At 44.1% G+C, this 16,624-nt stretch overlaps 1 protein-coding gene across 2 annotated transcripts in view; it reads right to left on the bottom strand.

Moving 5' to 3' along the window:
• Positions 1-904: 904 nt before the first annotated feature.
• The window catches only part of VOPP1 (VOPP1 WW domain binding protein), a 67,444-nt gene continuing 51,724 nt past the window's right edge, over positions 905-16,624 (bottom strand). For both annotated transcript variants that reach the window (XM_054192464.1, XM_054192463.1), the window contains exons 3-5: positions 9,814-9,891; positions 7,665-7,801; positions 905-3,807 (exon numbers count right to left, since the gene is read on the bottom strand). In XM_054192464.1, coding sequence (XP_054048439.1) covers positions 3,626-3,807; positions 7,665-7,801; positions 9,814-9,891 — 397 coding nt within the window. In that variant the 3' untranslated portion in view covers positions 905-3,625. The remainder of the gene's footprint in view (positions 3,808-7,664; positions 7,802-9,813; positions 9,892-16,624) is intronic.

The raw sequence follows: 16,624 nt of genomic DNA on the forward strand, positions 1-16,624 counted from the left end.
CCCATTTCTGCCAGGGTCACAGCAGCAGAGACCTCAAAGGTTTCCTTACCCACCTAGTTCCTCCCGATCGCTGCCACCTCACAGGTACATCAGACACGTTTTGTGGACACACAACTGAAGAACGGACCTCAAGGGGGTATCATTTATGTTCCTGGCTCCCCCGCGGGCTCATTCGCTCAGCTTAAGCATCTCCATTCTGCCCAAGTAGAAGGCATTTAACACACACACACACACACACCCCTCCCCGTATCAAACACCTCTGCGAGAACCAGGAGACTGATCCCCCCAACACACTAAATCAACTTCCTGATGTAGATGGTGAGATCTCAAAGGCAGGCGAGGAGTCCGCCCCGTACCCCACTGTGGTGCCCCCAGGAAGGGGCAGGGGAGCGCCCCACACATCCCCAGGGTTCCCAGCCACCCGCACCAACCTTATTTTGCAGTCAAAACACTCAAAAACTTGCCAGTGAGGCACCAAAAACTCTGTTGTGTTAGAGTGGACACAGTAGCGGCACCCATAGGATCCGACAGGGGAATCCCAGCAGATAAAGCATCAACACACCACGGGGAAGTTCACACTGGTAAAGCTGCAGCAGCTGGCAGCTCCTAGAAAATCACTACTGCCAAGTAAAATCCTAGTGGAAGATGGTTTCCCTTCACCTGTGGGACACCCACACCTGAGCGGTCATCACTGCCCGCTGGTGAGAAGTAACCCCGTCCTTTCCAGCGGTGCACCTACAGCCTGTGTTTCACAACTGGGTTGCTAAAGTGCTGTCGAGTACAAGTCTTCTTCCTCTGCCTTCTCTCCTCCTCTCACACAAGAGGTCACACTCTTAACTCTACTCGGTAACATAAAGAACTTTAAACATACAGCTCACGAAAGAGCAATGAAGAAGGCTAGAGGTACAGCAACATCCAATCTCACTTTAATAAAACGCATTTCAAAAGAAAGCCTGCACAAGTTTTATGAGCAATAGAAGCCCCCGAGACTGTAGAAAGACCTACTTCTGCTCCAGCCATCCTCCAGCCCAACCTTGCAAAACATGCAACGTACACTCCCGAGCAACTTCATATTGTTGATATCACCCTACCAACAGTTACAGGGCTTCTCCCTTCTTTCTCCCCACTACTTTTTTAAACTAAGAGGGGGAAAAAAAGGGGGAAAAAAAATTAAAAGAGAACATAAAAACTTCCAAAAGCGAGGCAACAGGAGGAAAGGCATGTAAACAGTTTGCAAGTAATTCATACAGATGCCCACACAGGTGCTGTGTTTTCAAGAGAAGACCACGCAAGTTTGCTAGCAGAGGAGTCCGTGTGTTTTACGAGGTAGAGTCATCCACCAACACTAGCAAATAAACCAGCCAGACTTCAGGAAAACTTCACCAGAAGTTGAATTTCAATGTCCAGTGTAAGAATTCACTATAAAAGGCTTCTATTCAACGTGGCCAGGAAAATGCCAGCTGTTGTAGATACATTTCATAATATAAAAGGACTTAACAACATCCATCTACTAACATGAGGTCTGTCGTCATTTCTACTGACAGAAAGGTTGGATTTGCTTTTAAAAAAATGTGTATACACAACCATATTCAGTGACATACGCAGCCTTAAACTTCAAGCGCACACTAATTTAGAATATATATACAGTTGTGGTAGGCAGATGGACCTAGTAATCATACATAAAATGTACTTTTTTGTTATCTTAAGTGTCCACCGAGCCTACACCGCACACGGAGAACTACTTTGCGCTGTCCCTTATTATGATGCCCAGTAAGGGAAAGCCTTAGTTACAATTTCACCCAAGTCAGGTCTGCGGGAATGAGCTCTTCATAAGCCAGCTCTGCTCCAGATGACTACTAACTCCACCAGCAGCTTTTAGAAACAGTGACCCTTAGCGGGTTTTCTGTTAAAGACTCATATTCATAGTAAAAGGGATGCTCTTTTCTGCCAGTTCTGCAAATCCAGCTCGCCGCCTAGGGACAAGTTGTGACAAGCCACTGGCATGCATTAGCAGCACAATAAAGCTTTGGCTCCTTGCGCAACACAGGTCTTCAGGTTACTCCAAACCACCTCGGTGACCTCTGTGCCCTGGCTGGAGTGACACAGGAGTACTGGTAGTGAGTAAGCACTCCCCCAGCACCCAAAGGACTGTATCAGACTCCTAACCCTTAGCTATGCTCTTTCTGCAGGTCCTTCAGCAGTAGAAGGCGACGGCATCTTCTTTTTGTCACTCCTTAGTGACATGGCTCTGAATATGCTCGAAGGGAGAAGGTCCCATCAGTATGTAGTCATGTCTCAGAGTAGCTTCACGTTTTCGCTAGACGTAGGTGGGTGTGAGAGGCCTCACAGGGAAAGGGGCTCTGTGTTTCTTTGAAGGTGTTGACTTGTGGTCACTCAAGAGAGTCAGCCACAAGCATGTGACAGCGAATTGGGAATCCTGGGGCTGCTCACAGCAAAATGCATGAAGAGCCAAGAGTCACTGAAAGCCAAGCCATCTGCATATCAGGTCAAGGACCCGCTCTTAAGCATCAGTCCCAAAAAGTTATTTATTTGTCTGGCCTAGAGAGGAGAGCAGTTTTACCAATCTGTCACCTGGAGACGACAGCTCTACTTGGTACTCTCTGGAGCAGCAGTGAGACCATAATCAAAACTACTATTTGTCAGGGACAAAACTTCCATCAATGTCCAAGGGAGCAAACCTGGAAGTGCGTTCCCATTGCTTCTTACTGTAATTATTTTCCAATTTAGGGAAGAAATCTTACCTCCATATTTCTGTGTTTCTAACTGTTCTGTCAAGAGGAACACGCACAAGTAGCTCTGAGGTTATAATACCTCCCTCTCACTACAGACATTTAGGTTTCATACCACTGTTTCATACAATCTCACTGCTGGCAAAACAACATGCCGATCACACAGGCAGAGTCCAGGTACTGGCCAAGAAACACTCCAGTCCTGGTCCTTTGCTTTTAGATGCATCATTTAAAGCAACGACTCTCCCTTTTCTAGGGCACTTGGCAAAGCCCCTGCCGTGACTCAACCAACACCGGTGCTTCAGTCACTCACGGGCTTCTATCGCAGCATCTCTCTGTTGTGCATCAGAACCAAGTTTTACAAGAAAAACGTAAATGGAAAAGATGGCAGCCACCATTTCTGGTAAAAGCACTGCCTTGCTGCTTCCACCCTCTTTCTCTGTCATTTCCCCTTAGCTGAGGGCATTTCTGCTATGGGGCTTTAGGACAGTGCACATCACTCTGGGGTTGTATGAAAAAACTGCTATCAGTAGCCTGCCACAACGCAATTAAACCCACGATTGAAACGAACAATAAATAAAGAGAAAGACATACAGCTTTTAAATAGAGGTTTCCATTAAAAGCATTACAAAGACAACTTCTCTCATGTCGAAGACAAAGAAAAAAATCCACTTCTACTAAAAAAAAAAAAAAAAAGAAAAAAATTTTAAAAATCACCCCTTTGCAAGTAACTTTAATGAGGAAAGGTGCAGGGAAGGGAGGGAGAGAGGACTTGGAGAACTAGCAAGTGTTCAAAAGGGCAGATGCCCTCCATCTCGGTCATTTTGCAATGGCACCTTCATCTCACACAGTCAGGTCAGAGAGCCAGAGAGTCCTCACGTGGAGGATTTCACCACCTGCTCGTAAGGGGGAGGTGGTGTGTTGCAGTAGGAAGGTGGGGGTGGGTAAACCGGGTTTCCTTGTGGGGAATTGGGCTGGACGTGGAAAGCCATAGCCATGGGATTCATCACAGGTCCACCTGGATCTGTGTAATACGGCACTCCAGGTTGTTGTGACCCTGAAAGAAAGAAAAGGAGAGAAAAGGTATCAACAACAGCAGCGGAATCAGGCAGCGGTTGTGCTTTACCAGGGCCCGTGCTCTGCACACTCAGACAAGTTTTCTCAAAGTGTTCGTCAGAGCAAAGACAAGGAGACACCCTTCTCCCACTCCAGAGAAAACCCAGGCTTGTGAGGACTTCACCCTGAGATTTCACCAAAAGGTTTCAATTTTGCATGCGATGATGGAAATTATTTAGTGAAAGAAAGGGCATCAGTGCCCCAACCAAGCACCATCTGAAAGGGAAAACAGCGAGTCCTGCTCAGTGCCCTGGACAGAAAAGCTGCCTGCAGAAGGGAGGGGTGTGGGATCCCAGATGGACAAAAGGGTTTCCACTACAGCCCTGACTCAAGTGTCAAGTCTTACGAGAGGACTTCACAAGGTATTTGGTGGTGTGTTGGATCCGTCTGTACACCAGAGTGCATCTCAAATAGATAATTTCCCTTGAAGGCAAGATACGGCTAAGGAGTAAACACATATGAAGCAAAAATCCAAGTTGAAGCCAATTATGGCTGGCTAACACAATGGGACAAGATTGCTTCGCACTGATTAAATTTAGGAAATTATGTTGGAGCCTGCAGGGACAAGGAAAGGAAACATATGATCAAACGCAAAATTCCTTAGCTGTGACACATGAGGAGTAACAGAGACTGCTGCCATGAGGAATAACAAAGGTGGCATCTAACCCTCCTCAGATATAACAGCCGGTGGTGGAAGATGACTTAATGCGATTCCAGCAATTAAAGTCACAGACTGCCTCTATTGGAATATGTAAATTAGTTTTCTTCTCTTTCTCTCTGTCTCTAAATAAGACTAGACTGGAAAAAAAAATAATCATGGCTGAGCAACAGGTTTTCTTCTTTTGGTGCTAGACTCTTTTTCCGATAATGACACTGCCTCTCAGGGATTCTCCACTCAATTACTCCTTTCAATGACTTAGTGACCCTAGGACTCAGTATTGCCACAGAAGGAAGCTTTAAGCATCCTTTAGTTCTTCAAGCATTCAGGAAGGAGCTACATACCAAACCCAAAAATGTGCTCTTACGATATTAAATCGGATGGGTCAAGCCATGGGGAACGTAAACTGTCCCAGAGCCTGAGGTGTCTGCCTAAGGAGCTTTGTTTGGACACTTGGAAGCAAAGCGGACACAAAGCAAATTGGGAACGCAGCTATTTCCTTCTTAACACACAACCACAATAAATTTTCCTTTTGCCCGTCTGGGCGAAGAGGGCTGCTCTGCAACCTCTCTTCCTTTGCTGCGCTGACAAGAGGCCCTTGTCCTGCTTCCATCTATAGCATCAGCACGTGGCTGAGGGCAAGCCAGGCTGGAAACAGGAGCCAAGCCCTACCTTTCCAAAGTTTGAGCTAATACCCTTTTCTGTAGCCTTTTTCTTAAGCATTTTTGCTTTAAAGTGAAATCCCGCCCAGCTCTGCATTTCTGCAGTTTCCGTCCACCTGGGGAAATGGGAGAGATTGAGGCAGCTCACTGCAGCTTGCTCTTTAGGAAAATAACTGTTTGCATTAAAACTTGTGTGTATTATTATTGAATTTGGGGGGGTGGGGGCGGTGGAGGGAGTGTGGACACCAATCTTTTGAGATATTTTTTCAGTCCATTAAAGCCAGCAGAAAACACCATCTGAATATCAGCTTCTGCGTGGGATCATCTCCGTAAGTATTTCTTAAGTGTCTACAAAAGGACCTGACTTTTTCTAGCACCTGAACTGACAGTTTGGGGCTATGTAGGCCAGAGCTAAAGTGAAAGATACCACCAGGTCTGCAAACTGCTGCTTGTAGGTGAGGTGTGCAGTCTATTTTCCCAGTCAGGCCCACAGAAAAAGCACTCCCACCTTCAGGCTGCTGCTGGGATGGCAGAAGATGCTGCCGTTATCTCTGCAGGGAAGGAGGGAGATGGGCAAGGAGCCACGTTTCAATGGCTCCACCTCAACTGTGAGCTGGCTACTGCTACCAAATCTGGAAAGCTAGACAAAAATGAGAACTTGGCTAATTTCCATTGCTTTTGCTGTTGAATATTCCTAGAACAGTAGGAAAAGTAGAAAAAAAAATATTTGGTGGGGTCAGCTCAGAGTACAAAGCTTTAAGAAACAGTAACAACAGTCTGGAAGCAGGTGGCATAAGCAGGTCGCCAAAGGGCTTGTCCCTATTTTATATTTGCCCAAGTTTGCAAAGAAAAACTGTGTTCTAAAATTAAATCCAGTATTCAGCAATCCAACCAAAGACGCTCCCTGTTCACGTAATCTTGAGGTTATTTTTCAGGCTTAAAAATACAGTTTAGTTTGGCTCCCTCCCGATAAATACTCTCTGTGGAAATGTTTGTTCAGTCAAGCAGAAAAACAGATGCAGAATGGAAGACCTAGAAAAACCTCTTAGTATTTTTATACAAAGAGGGCGAATGAAACGTTAGCTTGTGCCTGTAACATCTTTTTATCCCTTTAGACCTGTGAGAGAGAGGGGGGAAATGGGGATGTGCTTAAGGATGCAAGAGAGAGCATTTCCGAAGTCTGTGCGAGGCACGTGGGCGTGCAATAGCTGGCACGAGAGGGGAGAGAGCCTCAATGGCGCCTCCCTGCACAACGCTCGTAGTCACAGATAGCTAGAAAGGGGTTGAGGACACTTTTCTAAGGAGGCTGTATTGATGCAGCCACAATATTACACAGATGTTCCGAAGATGATTTTTGATAGAGGTTCGAAGCGGCAAACTTTCAGAGAGATCCCCTCTTCTCAATATAAAACATTCAGTTGTATTTCCACTTCCAAGCCAGTAGGAAGCAAAGAAAAATTGCCAATTCCCAGGAAGTTGTCAGAAAAGATAATGATCATCTGGCTTCAGCACCCTCTAATACAATATGCGGCAAAATGACAGTTTGGGAGGAGAAGTGTCAGCGTACCAAGCGTACCTGCACGCGTGTATGTGCGTACTTGCGCAGGCACAAATTAGCACTGGCTCACACAATCTGGAGAGTGGTTAAAAATGTCTCAGTTTGGCCTTGCTGAGGCCGGGAGAAGGCAAGCACCTGAGCGTGCACTCAGATATAATCTGAGCACTATGGAAGGTCTTCCAACTACAGACAGCTGGATTCAAAACGCTCCCATAAGGCACAAATGTCTTCTGCTTACAGGTGACTCTTATTTTGCTGGATTCTCCCAACTGGGTCTATATAACAGCCAAAGGGGAAGAAATATAGGAAACTCAGAAAGCAGTATTGGCAGAAGAGCCATCACTAGGTAGATCCTCCTGATGCTCCCAGCCATTGCTGACCAGTGAGCAATCAGACTGAGAAGGGGAGAAGGACCACTGCTGCAGAAAAACAGTAGCCCAGCGCATGAAAGGCAAATCAAAAAGAGAAGACTTAGAAGATAGCTAGAGCATGGAAGAAAAATTTTAGGCTTTCCTTCACCTCTGCCAAATGTTACCAACTGTATTTAAAACTCTTCCTTCATGTCATTGGTTTTTTTGGATACCTATCATTTTTGCCTATGCTGCAAGGTGAGAACTTGCTATCCTCCTTCCATGCATGGACACACAGCTGTAAAGGCATTAGGAACCGCAACAGAAAGGAACTGAAAGTCCCATCACCCTGGGTTTCAAAAACACTGCTGCGGCTGAATTATGTAGTTTGGAAGGCAGAAGTCTTTGCTCATCACAGGAGGTGGCTGCATGGTTTAGTGCAGTGCAATCCCTTGTCCAAATCCCATAGTTTCCAAAAAACAAACAAAAAAAACCCCCAAACCCACTCTTTTTAAATGCCTTGGCAAATTTAAGAAATTAGTGAAACTTGTTTAATGAGCAGTCTCTGACCTGATGCAGTGTTGACTGGTTGTCTGGTGTAAGACACGTTAAAAGTAGGTTCTTCTACTAGTGGAGGAGGGTACATCCGCCTTCGGATAAAGAAACCAGCTCCACAACAAAACAAAACTCCCATCATCAAAAGGAACCTAGGCAAAGAGAAGAGTGAAGTCAAAACCCACCCGCATTCATATTGTTTGTTGACAGCAACAGAGAATCATGTAGCAATCATCAGCCTATGAGTTTTATTGTGGTTTCTTAAATAGGTTATCACTTGAGAGCAGGCCCGTGCCATTTAAGATAGCCGTATCTTGGGGCACTTATGGATATAATACGGACATCTGTAGCAACTCGTTCTATTGGACGATGCTGAAAACACAAATCTGAAACTAAAATGCCCTTGAACGTTGGGAAGTCCAGGTTCATACATGACCTTTGCTACCAGGATGCCGAACTGAAATTCCAGGTCCCTACAGTTTCAAACTGTATCTCCTGGACACAAGCCTCGCTTTTACAGCATTGAGGCTGGCGAGGAGGTTTGTGGGGGACTGGCCGTACAAAGAGGAATGCTATTCTGCAGTTGCCCTTAAAAGAAGATTATTAGATGTTCTTAAATGACTCAACCCAGCAATTTTGTCTCCCATGGGAAATCTAGTAGCTGGCATTTAAGCTCAAGCCAGAAGACTGAAGCATTCAGCACTGAAGATGACAAGCTTTGCTTTGTGCTTCCTAGATGGGATATACATTCTCAAGGAAAAGGACATAATTTTGCTTCAGTTCTTCTACTCTCAGCTCCTTTTCTGACCTGACTAATCTGTGCCCATCATTCCCTTGCCCTGCTTCTGTGGAAACAGGACAGGCAGGAAGAGCACATCAGAAGATTTTGTTCTTCAAACAGTGGATTTCACTGTTATAACTTGATTAGTTATCATACATGCAAGTGACTGATGCAAGCTCCCGTAAACCCAAATGGTTCTTCTGCCGTTAATTGCCAACTCATTTCAGGGCCCTTTACTGGAAGACAATGACAACTGTGCTCTCTTGAAAGGGATGGAAGTTGGCACAGAGGCAAGCCTACATACCCTACTCATCTCCTCTAAAGCATTCACAGGTGCCCAAGAAGAGTGTGACACTGCATGGCAGAGAGAGGTATTTCATGCAAAGGGTCAAATTCTGTTCTCGTTTCTACGATGGAAATGAGAGCAGAAGGAGGTCCTGTTCCCCTGAGCCAATATTAATACATTCCCTTTTGGCAGTGTTCCTGCAAAGGATTTGTTCTGAACAGAAAAACAGAGATTTACAACGTCACCCCAGGGATTGAGATGCAGAGCTCTTCAGTTATATCAGTAAGGATTGTACACTGAAATCCCACAGTCAGCTTCGGGAAATCTCCGTATTATAGTACATATCAGGCTTCTGGTTTTCAGTGTTTATTTGTTTCAATTTTGAAGGCTTTTTTTTTAAGCTGTCTTCAAATTCTACATAAAAATGCTTGAAATCAGGTTTTGTAGGAGAGCTTCTGCTTTCTTTCTACTGTAATGAGAAGGTTTTATTCAGGTGCTTTCTTAAATTCTGCTCCAAAAAGAAGTTACCTTATTTTTTCATTATGCATATAACAGTGATTAGTTCAAGCTTTATCCAGATTACCGAGCTGCTGGTTTCACAAGCTCAAATCTTTCTGCCTTCTTGTCCCTTGCTGTCATCTCCAGTGAAATCCTCAAAGTCATAAATGTACTTCTCTTCCTTTTTAACGGAAACCTCAAGTCAGCTGCCTAAATGGACAATCCTCCTTATACAATCCTCTTTTAAAACTGAGTGCCCAACAAAACTGGACAAACGCTGACGCTTGCTAGTAGCTGGGACAAGCATAAGGAATTCAGCAATTTTGGACAAAAGTGGGACCGTTGCCTGTACAGACAAGCATGATACAGAAGCAGGAAAGGTCAACTTGACATGAGTAACCTCCTTTTCCAGTGTTTTTTCACTACATTGTGAGAATTTTATAAGCAAAAAACCGAAGTCCTTGCGTTTATGTTTACACATACACATTACTGAATAAAGCATTCACTTTAACATATTAGGGATAGCAATGCCCTGATTCAAGTCCTACAAACAAGACAAGAACAGGACAAGCATAAAACTGCCAAAGACTCTGACCTACCAAAAATACCATAGTCGCTGGATAGAGAGAGCTCTTACACAGCATCTTGAACCACAGCAATCCTCATAGGAGCGACATCTGCAGAGAAATAGAGAAAAGAGTGTCAGGGAAGTGGTTGTCACTCAGAGTAAAACCGCATCCCCGACCCTGATGCCCCTCTCGCCCCCCGTCCCAAGCCGTGAGCTTGGGAGGAAAAGCCTCCTGGAAGTGTTCAAGGTCAGGCTGGACAGGGCTTTGAGCAACCTGATCTAATGAAAGGTGTCCCTGCCCATGGCAGGGGGATTGGACTAGATGATCTTTGGAGGTTCCTTCCAACCCAAACCATTCTGTGGGTCTATGAATATGAACAGACTACCCTTGGCCAGATAAAGTTGTCAATCACATGTACGCATCCGTGGCAGAGCTCTATCAGTATTCAGGAACTTTTTGCATGTTATTGAAACTACTTTCTTATTGACTTATTTTAGAGCCACCTCAAAAATACTGAATGTAGCGTTTAATTCTATACAAAGCAGACACATTATAAAGAAAAGCAGTATTACTGTGTTTTCTTTCACACCAAGCAAACGCTGCAGACCTCAAACATGAGCCATTTGGGGTTTTATTCACTGCATCAAACAAGAATTGCAAGGTTAAAACTGCCAGATCACTCATTCTTTGCAAATCAGCAGCTTCAAAACAGAGAAATGACCCAGTGCAGAGCAAATTTCAAGCGTACTGTTATTTGCAAATGTAATGGCATTTTTTGCTTCTCAGAAGTTGCACTGGACTGCAACTGCCAACAACTCCCATTATTTAAGTAGGCTTTCTCCTAACACCCTCCAGCCCCCCAATTCAGATTAATATTTCATGTGGAATGGAACCTTTTTAAAGGCATTATAGCACCAACCACTGTAAGCACAAGTTACAACTTCACTAAAAGCCAGCACATACATTCAGCATCCTCTGAAAATTTCTATGGTAACTGCTATTTCCAACACCAATGAAACACTCTACGTATATAGTAGGAAAGAGGACAAAGGTAATACAGAAACTGTGGCACACGACAGACTCGGATGAACATATTCAGATTAGCATACCAACACAACAAAAGAAAAGAGGAGGTTACCACAACTGGATCAATCTTTTTAACAGTGTTCGCATTTGTATGCTCAATGCACAGATTTAATTAAGCATCTGGTTTTGGAAAATTCGCCCAACTGCATGACTGTGCTCCCATATTTGTACGCAAAGCTAAAAAAAAAATCAATTGGATAACTGTATAGACAATTAAACATTTACATGCTCAATTAACAAGCTTTCACTCACAAAATACGTCCAGTCACATAGGCTTCAGCCTTTAATTGGGGCCAGAGGAGGAAGCTCTCTGGATACATAATCAGTTGTTTTGCAAGTAAAAACAGTTACACGCTCTTCTGATGACAAATAGGCAGGATTTATTTAAGCAAGCCGGAGGATCTGACAGCATCAGCACAGCAAGGTGCACCAATACACTCAGGCACCCGGTCCGAGACTCAAGCAGAGTAAGTTGCTCATGCCGAAAGAGAAAACACCCACTTGGCCATCCCTGAACCTGAAAGTGACCCAGTCTCTGACCTTTCTTCTTTAAAGCTTGCCAGGATCCTAACAACTGCTCTAACTCAAAGCCACCAGATATCACAAAACTTATACAAAACTTGTAAAACGCTTATACAAAAAAAACCTTATACAAAACTTACAACAAGACTCAGCAAATCAGCATTAGCTTCAGTCCAATCGAGACCAAGAAATTAAGCATTCCTCCATGCTACCCAAGTGGATCAGCCCAATGGGAGCTTTCAAGACATATGTTAAATGCACGGACAGAATCAGGCCTCTTCCAAAATGGGGTGGCAGCTGCTGCCTTCTGTTAAAACAGTGGTCATGGTGCCCACTTTGCTCTTTAACACACTTGTGGTTGGAGTACCTCATCCACGTTGACGGGCACTTGCTCCTTTTGCTGATGCTGCGCAGCAAGGACTTCTTAAGGTTTGTCAGGACAGAAAAGCAGATCTAGATACTGGAAACAGAGCCTGTAAATCTAGAAGGAATGAGGTGAAGGTGGTAACTGAACGTTGACCTCTTCCTTTGCGGGCAACCTTTGCTAGCAAATAAAAAAAGCTTCCCACCCATTCCTGCTGCTCCACATTTTAAAAGAAAGAGCCACACTCATATCCATGAAAGAAAGGGAATGAATTCCCAACGTCACCGGGGGACTGCCCTCTTGTAGTCCTTTCTTGAGGCAAGGAAGGCCAAATTATAGAAGGATTTTAGGGATGTGAGCAGTCTATCTCTGCCTCCACTGGCTGGTTCTGCCAGCCCAGACACCTACACCTGACTACAGGCAGGATGGGGAGTGGATGCACCAGGCTGGCCTCTGACCCCAAAGCCCCTCCCCACATCAAGCCCCACGAACTGAACTTGCATTAAAAGTTAAACTCTAACAGAGAGCCCGGGGAGGCTGCACGTACGCCTCCCTCGTGCCCACCCTTGCCTCACTTATTTTGCATCTGTTTTCTCCAGAGCCAGAAGAGATGGGAAAATGCTATTTTAAAATATATAATTATGGTCACTCAAACCACCAAAATTAAAACAGCTTCTGTACAGTGACTATAGTACCTCAATTTACTTTTTATTTTTAATCTCCAAATTGTCTAGGCTACAAGTCAGCATAATTTTTTGAGCCTCAGTGGCTTAGCTTTTCTTCCTGAAAAAGAGGACTAAAGTACCAGCTGGAAGACAGAAAGGCTCAACTGCTGAATGTTTATGAAGCTCCTGAGACCACTGAATGGCAAACAAACAGGCCATCAAAGAGAAGTTCTGCCTCCTACACGGATGATTGCACTTTCAAGTGGCTGAAAACGATGTTGCAAAGGCTGGAGGAGTCTCTCACTAGGGCTGGGTGTAGAGAAGCTCCATTTTACAGCAACGAGCAAACTTTCCCAGGCAACTCATTCAAGGCTAAGCACTGCATTTGCCGGGTGGATCTGTGAAGCTAAGTCAGTATCATGGCTTGGAGGGAAATCCCTTTGAGATCCGACGCTCATAACCCTTTCACTTTTTACCTGTAAAACCAAACAGGTGCTTGATTTTGCATGCCTTGCGAGTACAGACACAGAAGCCTGGAACCAAGGATGATACCACAATAACAACTTGCTGTTTGTATCCCCAGCAGCGTCAAAAAAGACTGGAAGAACAAACGGCCCATTTGCTGATACTGCTGTCAGGGTACCGCAGGAGCTCCGCTGATCTCTTGTCCTTGATTCAATGCACTACGAAAAAACAACACGACTTCTGCCAACGTCGATCTCAATGACAAGAAAACGAACTTACTTACTAAAGCCATATTTATTAGCAGGCAAAAGGCAACAATACAATCAGCTTATTAACGGAGTAACATACAAGCTTAAGTATAATCAGTCTTGATGTAGTATTTCTTATTGCCTGACAGCAAATCCCAGCAGAATTAAGGCCTTGGTTCAGAAAAAAAACCAAACAATTAAGCACACACACTTGCATTTATTGAATTGACATGCATATCCTTTAAATTAAACTTGTGCTTCAGCTCTGCTTAACAGAGAAGAACCGGTTGTGCCCAATGCCAGCTGAAGAAGAACGAGCCTTACTATTGATCTGAACTGGACTGAGGCCATCCCCTACAGAAGACATTTCTAAAGCCAATTTCCCTCTTTCACACATCAACACTGATCCCAAGAACTGCATTTCCCTAGGGCAATACTCGTTTTACAGATCAAAATTTAACCCATTACACAGGATAAGACATGATCCATTAGTTATTTTGCTAATCTGCAACTTCACCAAGCATGCGGCCTCTCTTTTGAAAACTGTCTGCAATGTGATTTATGATTTAGAAGGTACATCTTTTAATTTATAATTCAGTAGAGTGAAATGAATGCATCTGCATGTCCAATGACTTGTACTGCTAGCACACCACGGAACTGCTGTGTCAGAGATCAAAGTTAGACTGCACGTCAGATCACAGCAACAAGTTTTTTGTATGGGTTCACACTTAAACCATGACACTGAACTTCGTTCCTTAATGGACAAGCAAAGCACAAAGTTTCACTTAAGGGTATACGGTATGACCCAAACCCCACAAACAAACCCCATACTTGCATGTGTTCTGTCGATAATAACTGCTCAATGAAATGATCCAGAAGCTCTTTTCCATTTATACCTGCATCTACACAGCTGAACAAGCCCCTTTCTTAGCAGAACTTCCGCAGGAAAGAACTGCATCTACAAATAATTCCCTGATTGGCACTTGCTGAAAACTGGAGAAATTAAAGAGGTAAAGCAAGGATTAGAGTCTTCAGCAGACTGTATAGCCACAGTGATCTGACAACATCCCCTGTCCTCACCCCACACGGATATTCCCCATCAAGACACCCCTTTGAAATGCAGGCTGTAGCGTTCTTAGGTTTTCTCTCTAAACTGTTTGCATACGTGCCAAAAACTGATTTAAGATGTTTGATTAGCAATGTCTTTTGGAGGAGTAAAACAAAACATAAATTGTTAACCCATATGTAGTGGCAGAAACCCTACTGCAGACGGAGGGATGGAGGATGGGAGGGTGAAAGAAAACTACAACTTACCCCCATCAACCAGATACAGTAAACTGCATCATTTCTAACCAGTGTTCTGTAGACAAGCAGGACTTTAATTCCAAAAAAGGCTGCATACCAGCGAGAGGTTAAATGCTTGCTGCACGTATGCAAGGTCTATCAAGCAAACTGGGATTCACTGGAATACAAGAAGCACTGGCAGTTTTTTAAATTGGGGGTAACAAAAGGGAGCCAGGAAGCTCAGTAAAGGAGCATGTAACAACAGACCAAAACTAAAAACAGAAGAGAAAGATTTTGGGGAGATAGCTAATAGCATCAGATGAAGCTAAGGAAGTGCCAACTCTGAAATTCCGTGATTTCATGGTCCTAATACTGGCACAGGCAAAAGACCAGAAGGAGAACCACAAGTGCTCACAAGAACTGGAAGGGACTGACCACCAAAGATTGGGTCACCTCCAGCCAGACTGAATGCTGGGCCCTCAAAATCAGAAGGCTCATTGAACAGATGAAGGCAGACAGCTGAAGCATGCATATGTATTTACTTGTTCTATGACAAAAAAATTAAGATAAAAGAAAAAAGATTTAGTCTGCTTGGAACTCAGCTGCCAGGATACAGTGATGCTGAACAGAGAAAAATCAAACGAGCCGTGAAACAAAAAGAAAAAAAAAAAGCAGGCAACCACCACAAAGTGACTAGCAGAAACAATTCTGGTGACACTCAGAGTCTTGGCTGTGCTACGAATGAGGAGTAATGCCACTGAGTTCAATGGGACTACACTGCCACAAGACTCAGAATTAGATCTGAAGGATGAGGAATGAGGAGATCAATAAAAGGTGTATCAAGTAACTGAGGGAGTTATTTTTCTACCAAGTTTATTTCACCATTGATTAATTCATTTCAGACCATTCTGTATGTGCATTTCTATCTTTCAACCACTTTTTAAAGTGGTTTTCAAAGCAAAGCCATTGCCTGTACTGCTATGTAAGGAAAGACCCAGGTTATTGACTGCATACATGGTGCGGACCACCAGACAAGTGGAGGAGCTTAATGCTACAAGCATGGTGGAGAGGTTATTCTAAGGAATCTGTTTTGCTACAGCAGCCCACTGAACACGCGAATTGAAACACAGAGTCCAACTCTGCACTCAGGAGTCCCACCTAAGGAACTATGTCCGAGTCTCGAAGTGGTTTAATCTCTTTCCAGAAAGACACTCCAACACAAAGGCCACATCCCTCCACCGGCATTCACTTAAACGCTTGAGGAGCAGTAACACACCAAGGTCTTTGCCTGGTGGAGCTGAGTGATAGGCAACATCTACCTTCCAGCCTTAGTCTTAGAGGTGGTTGCGACTCCTTGGCATGTCTGCGTACACGGCCTAATTTTCAGCAGGGACACAACTCCAGCACAGTTACCTGCAGTCACTGGTTCTCAGCATCCAAAAGCATTTCTCTTCTTTTCTTATATATAGCAAAGGTGATCCCTCAGAACGTGCAAGAACACTGCGTTGTGAAACATGGGTCAGATTTTGGCAAATATATAATTATATATATAACAGATACAACTGCTTCATAGATGAATGCAGCCATGACCTCAGTAGAACATCTGCACTTGAGAGTAAAACACTGCCACTGGTAGCCAGGAGAGCACTAGAGAGTACTTGATAAATCACTCAGCCCTTAACTACACAAGAAAACCTAAGGCAGAAAGGAGGAAAGCGGCTGTCAGGTCATTTTTTCTACAGAGTAGAACAACAGAGACAGAAACAATATTTGCTCAGATTAGATTCCTGTCCGCTTTGACACAACTAAAACGTCCTACAGTGAGACAAGGTACTTGGCTCCTGTCCTTCACACAGACATGAAAAACAAGAGCAGACAACAGCTGAAAAAGGGATTATTTCTCAATTATTCTCCAGGTGAAGAACCTATAAAGACCCTCTCTGTGCAAGAATTTAGCAGAATAAGGTAAATCCTCCCCTCCCCCTTCTGATGGGATGAGAAATATTTGCTCAGCTGCTCCTATAAAACCAACCCTTTTACAAACCTTCTGCTATCCAATGGCCGGCCTTAACCCCAGCCCTCTCTTCTCAGATCCCAAGAGGAAAGCCACCCTACAGAGGGACTCTCCTTGTTGTCTGTAAAGGCAGCAAGTCTCACCACGTGGCTTTCTGGCCAGCACATATCCATCTAGAAATTTTCCCGCTCCT

This window comes from Rissa tridactyla, chromosome 2, assembly GCF_028500815.1.
Source record: "Rissa tridactyla isolate bRisTri1 chromosome 2, bRisTri1.patW.cur.20221130, whole genome shotgun sequence".
Taxonomy (NCBI): Eukaryota; Metazoa; Chordata; class Aves; order Charadriiformes; family Laridae; genus Rissa; species Rissa tridactyla.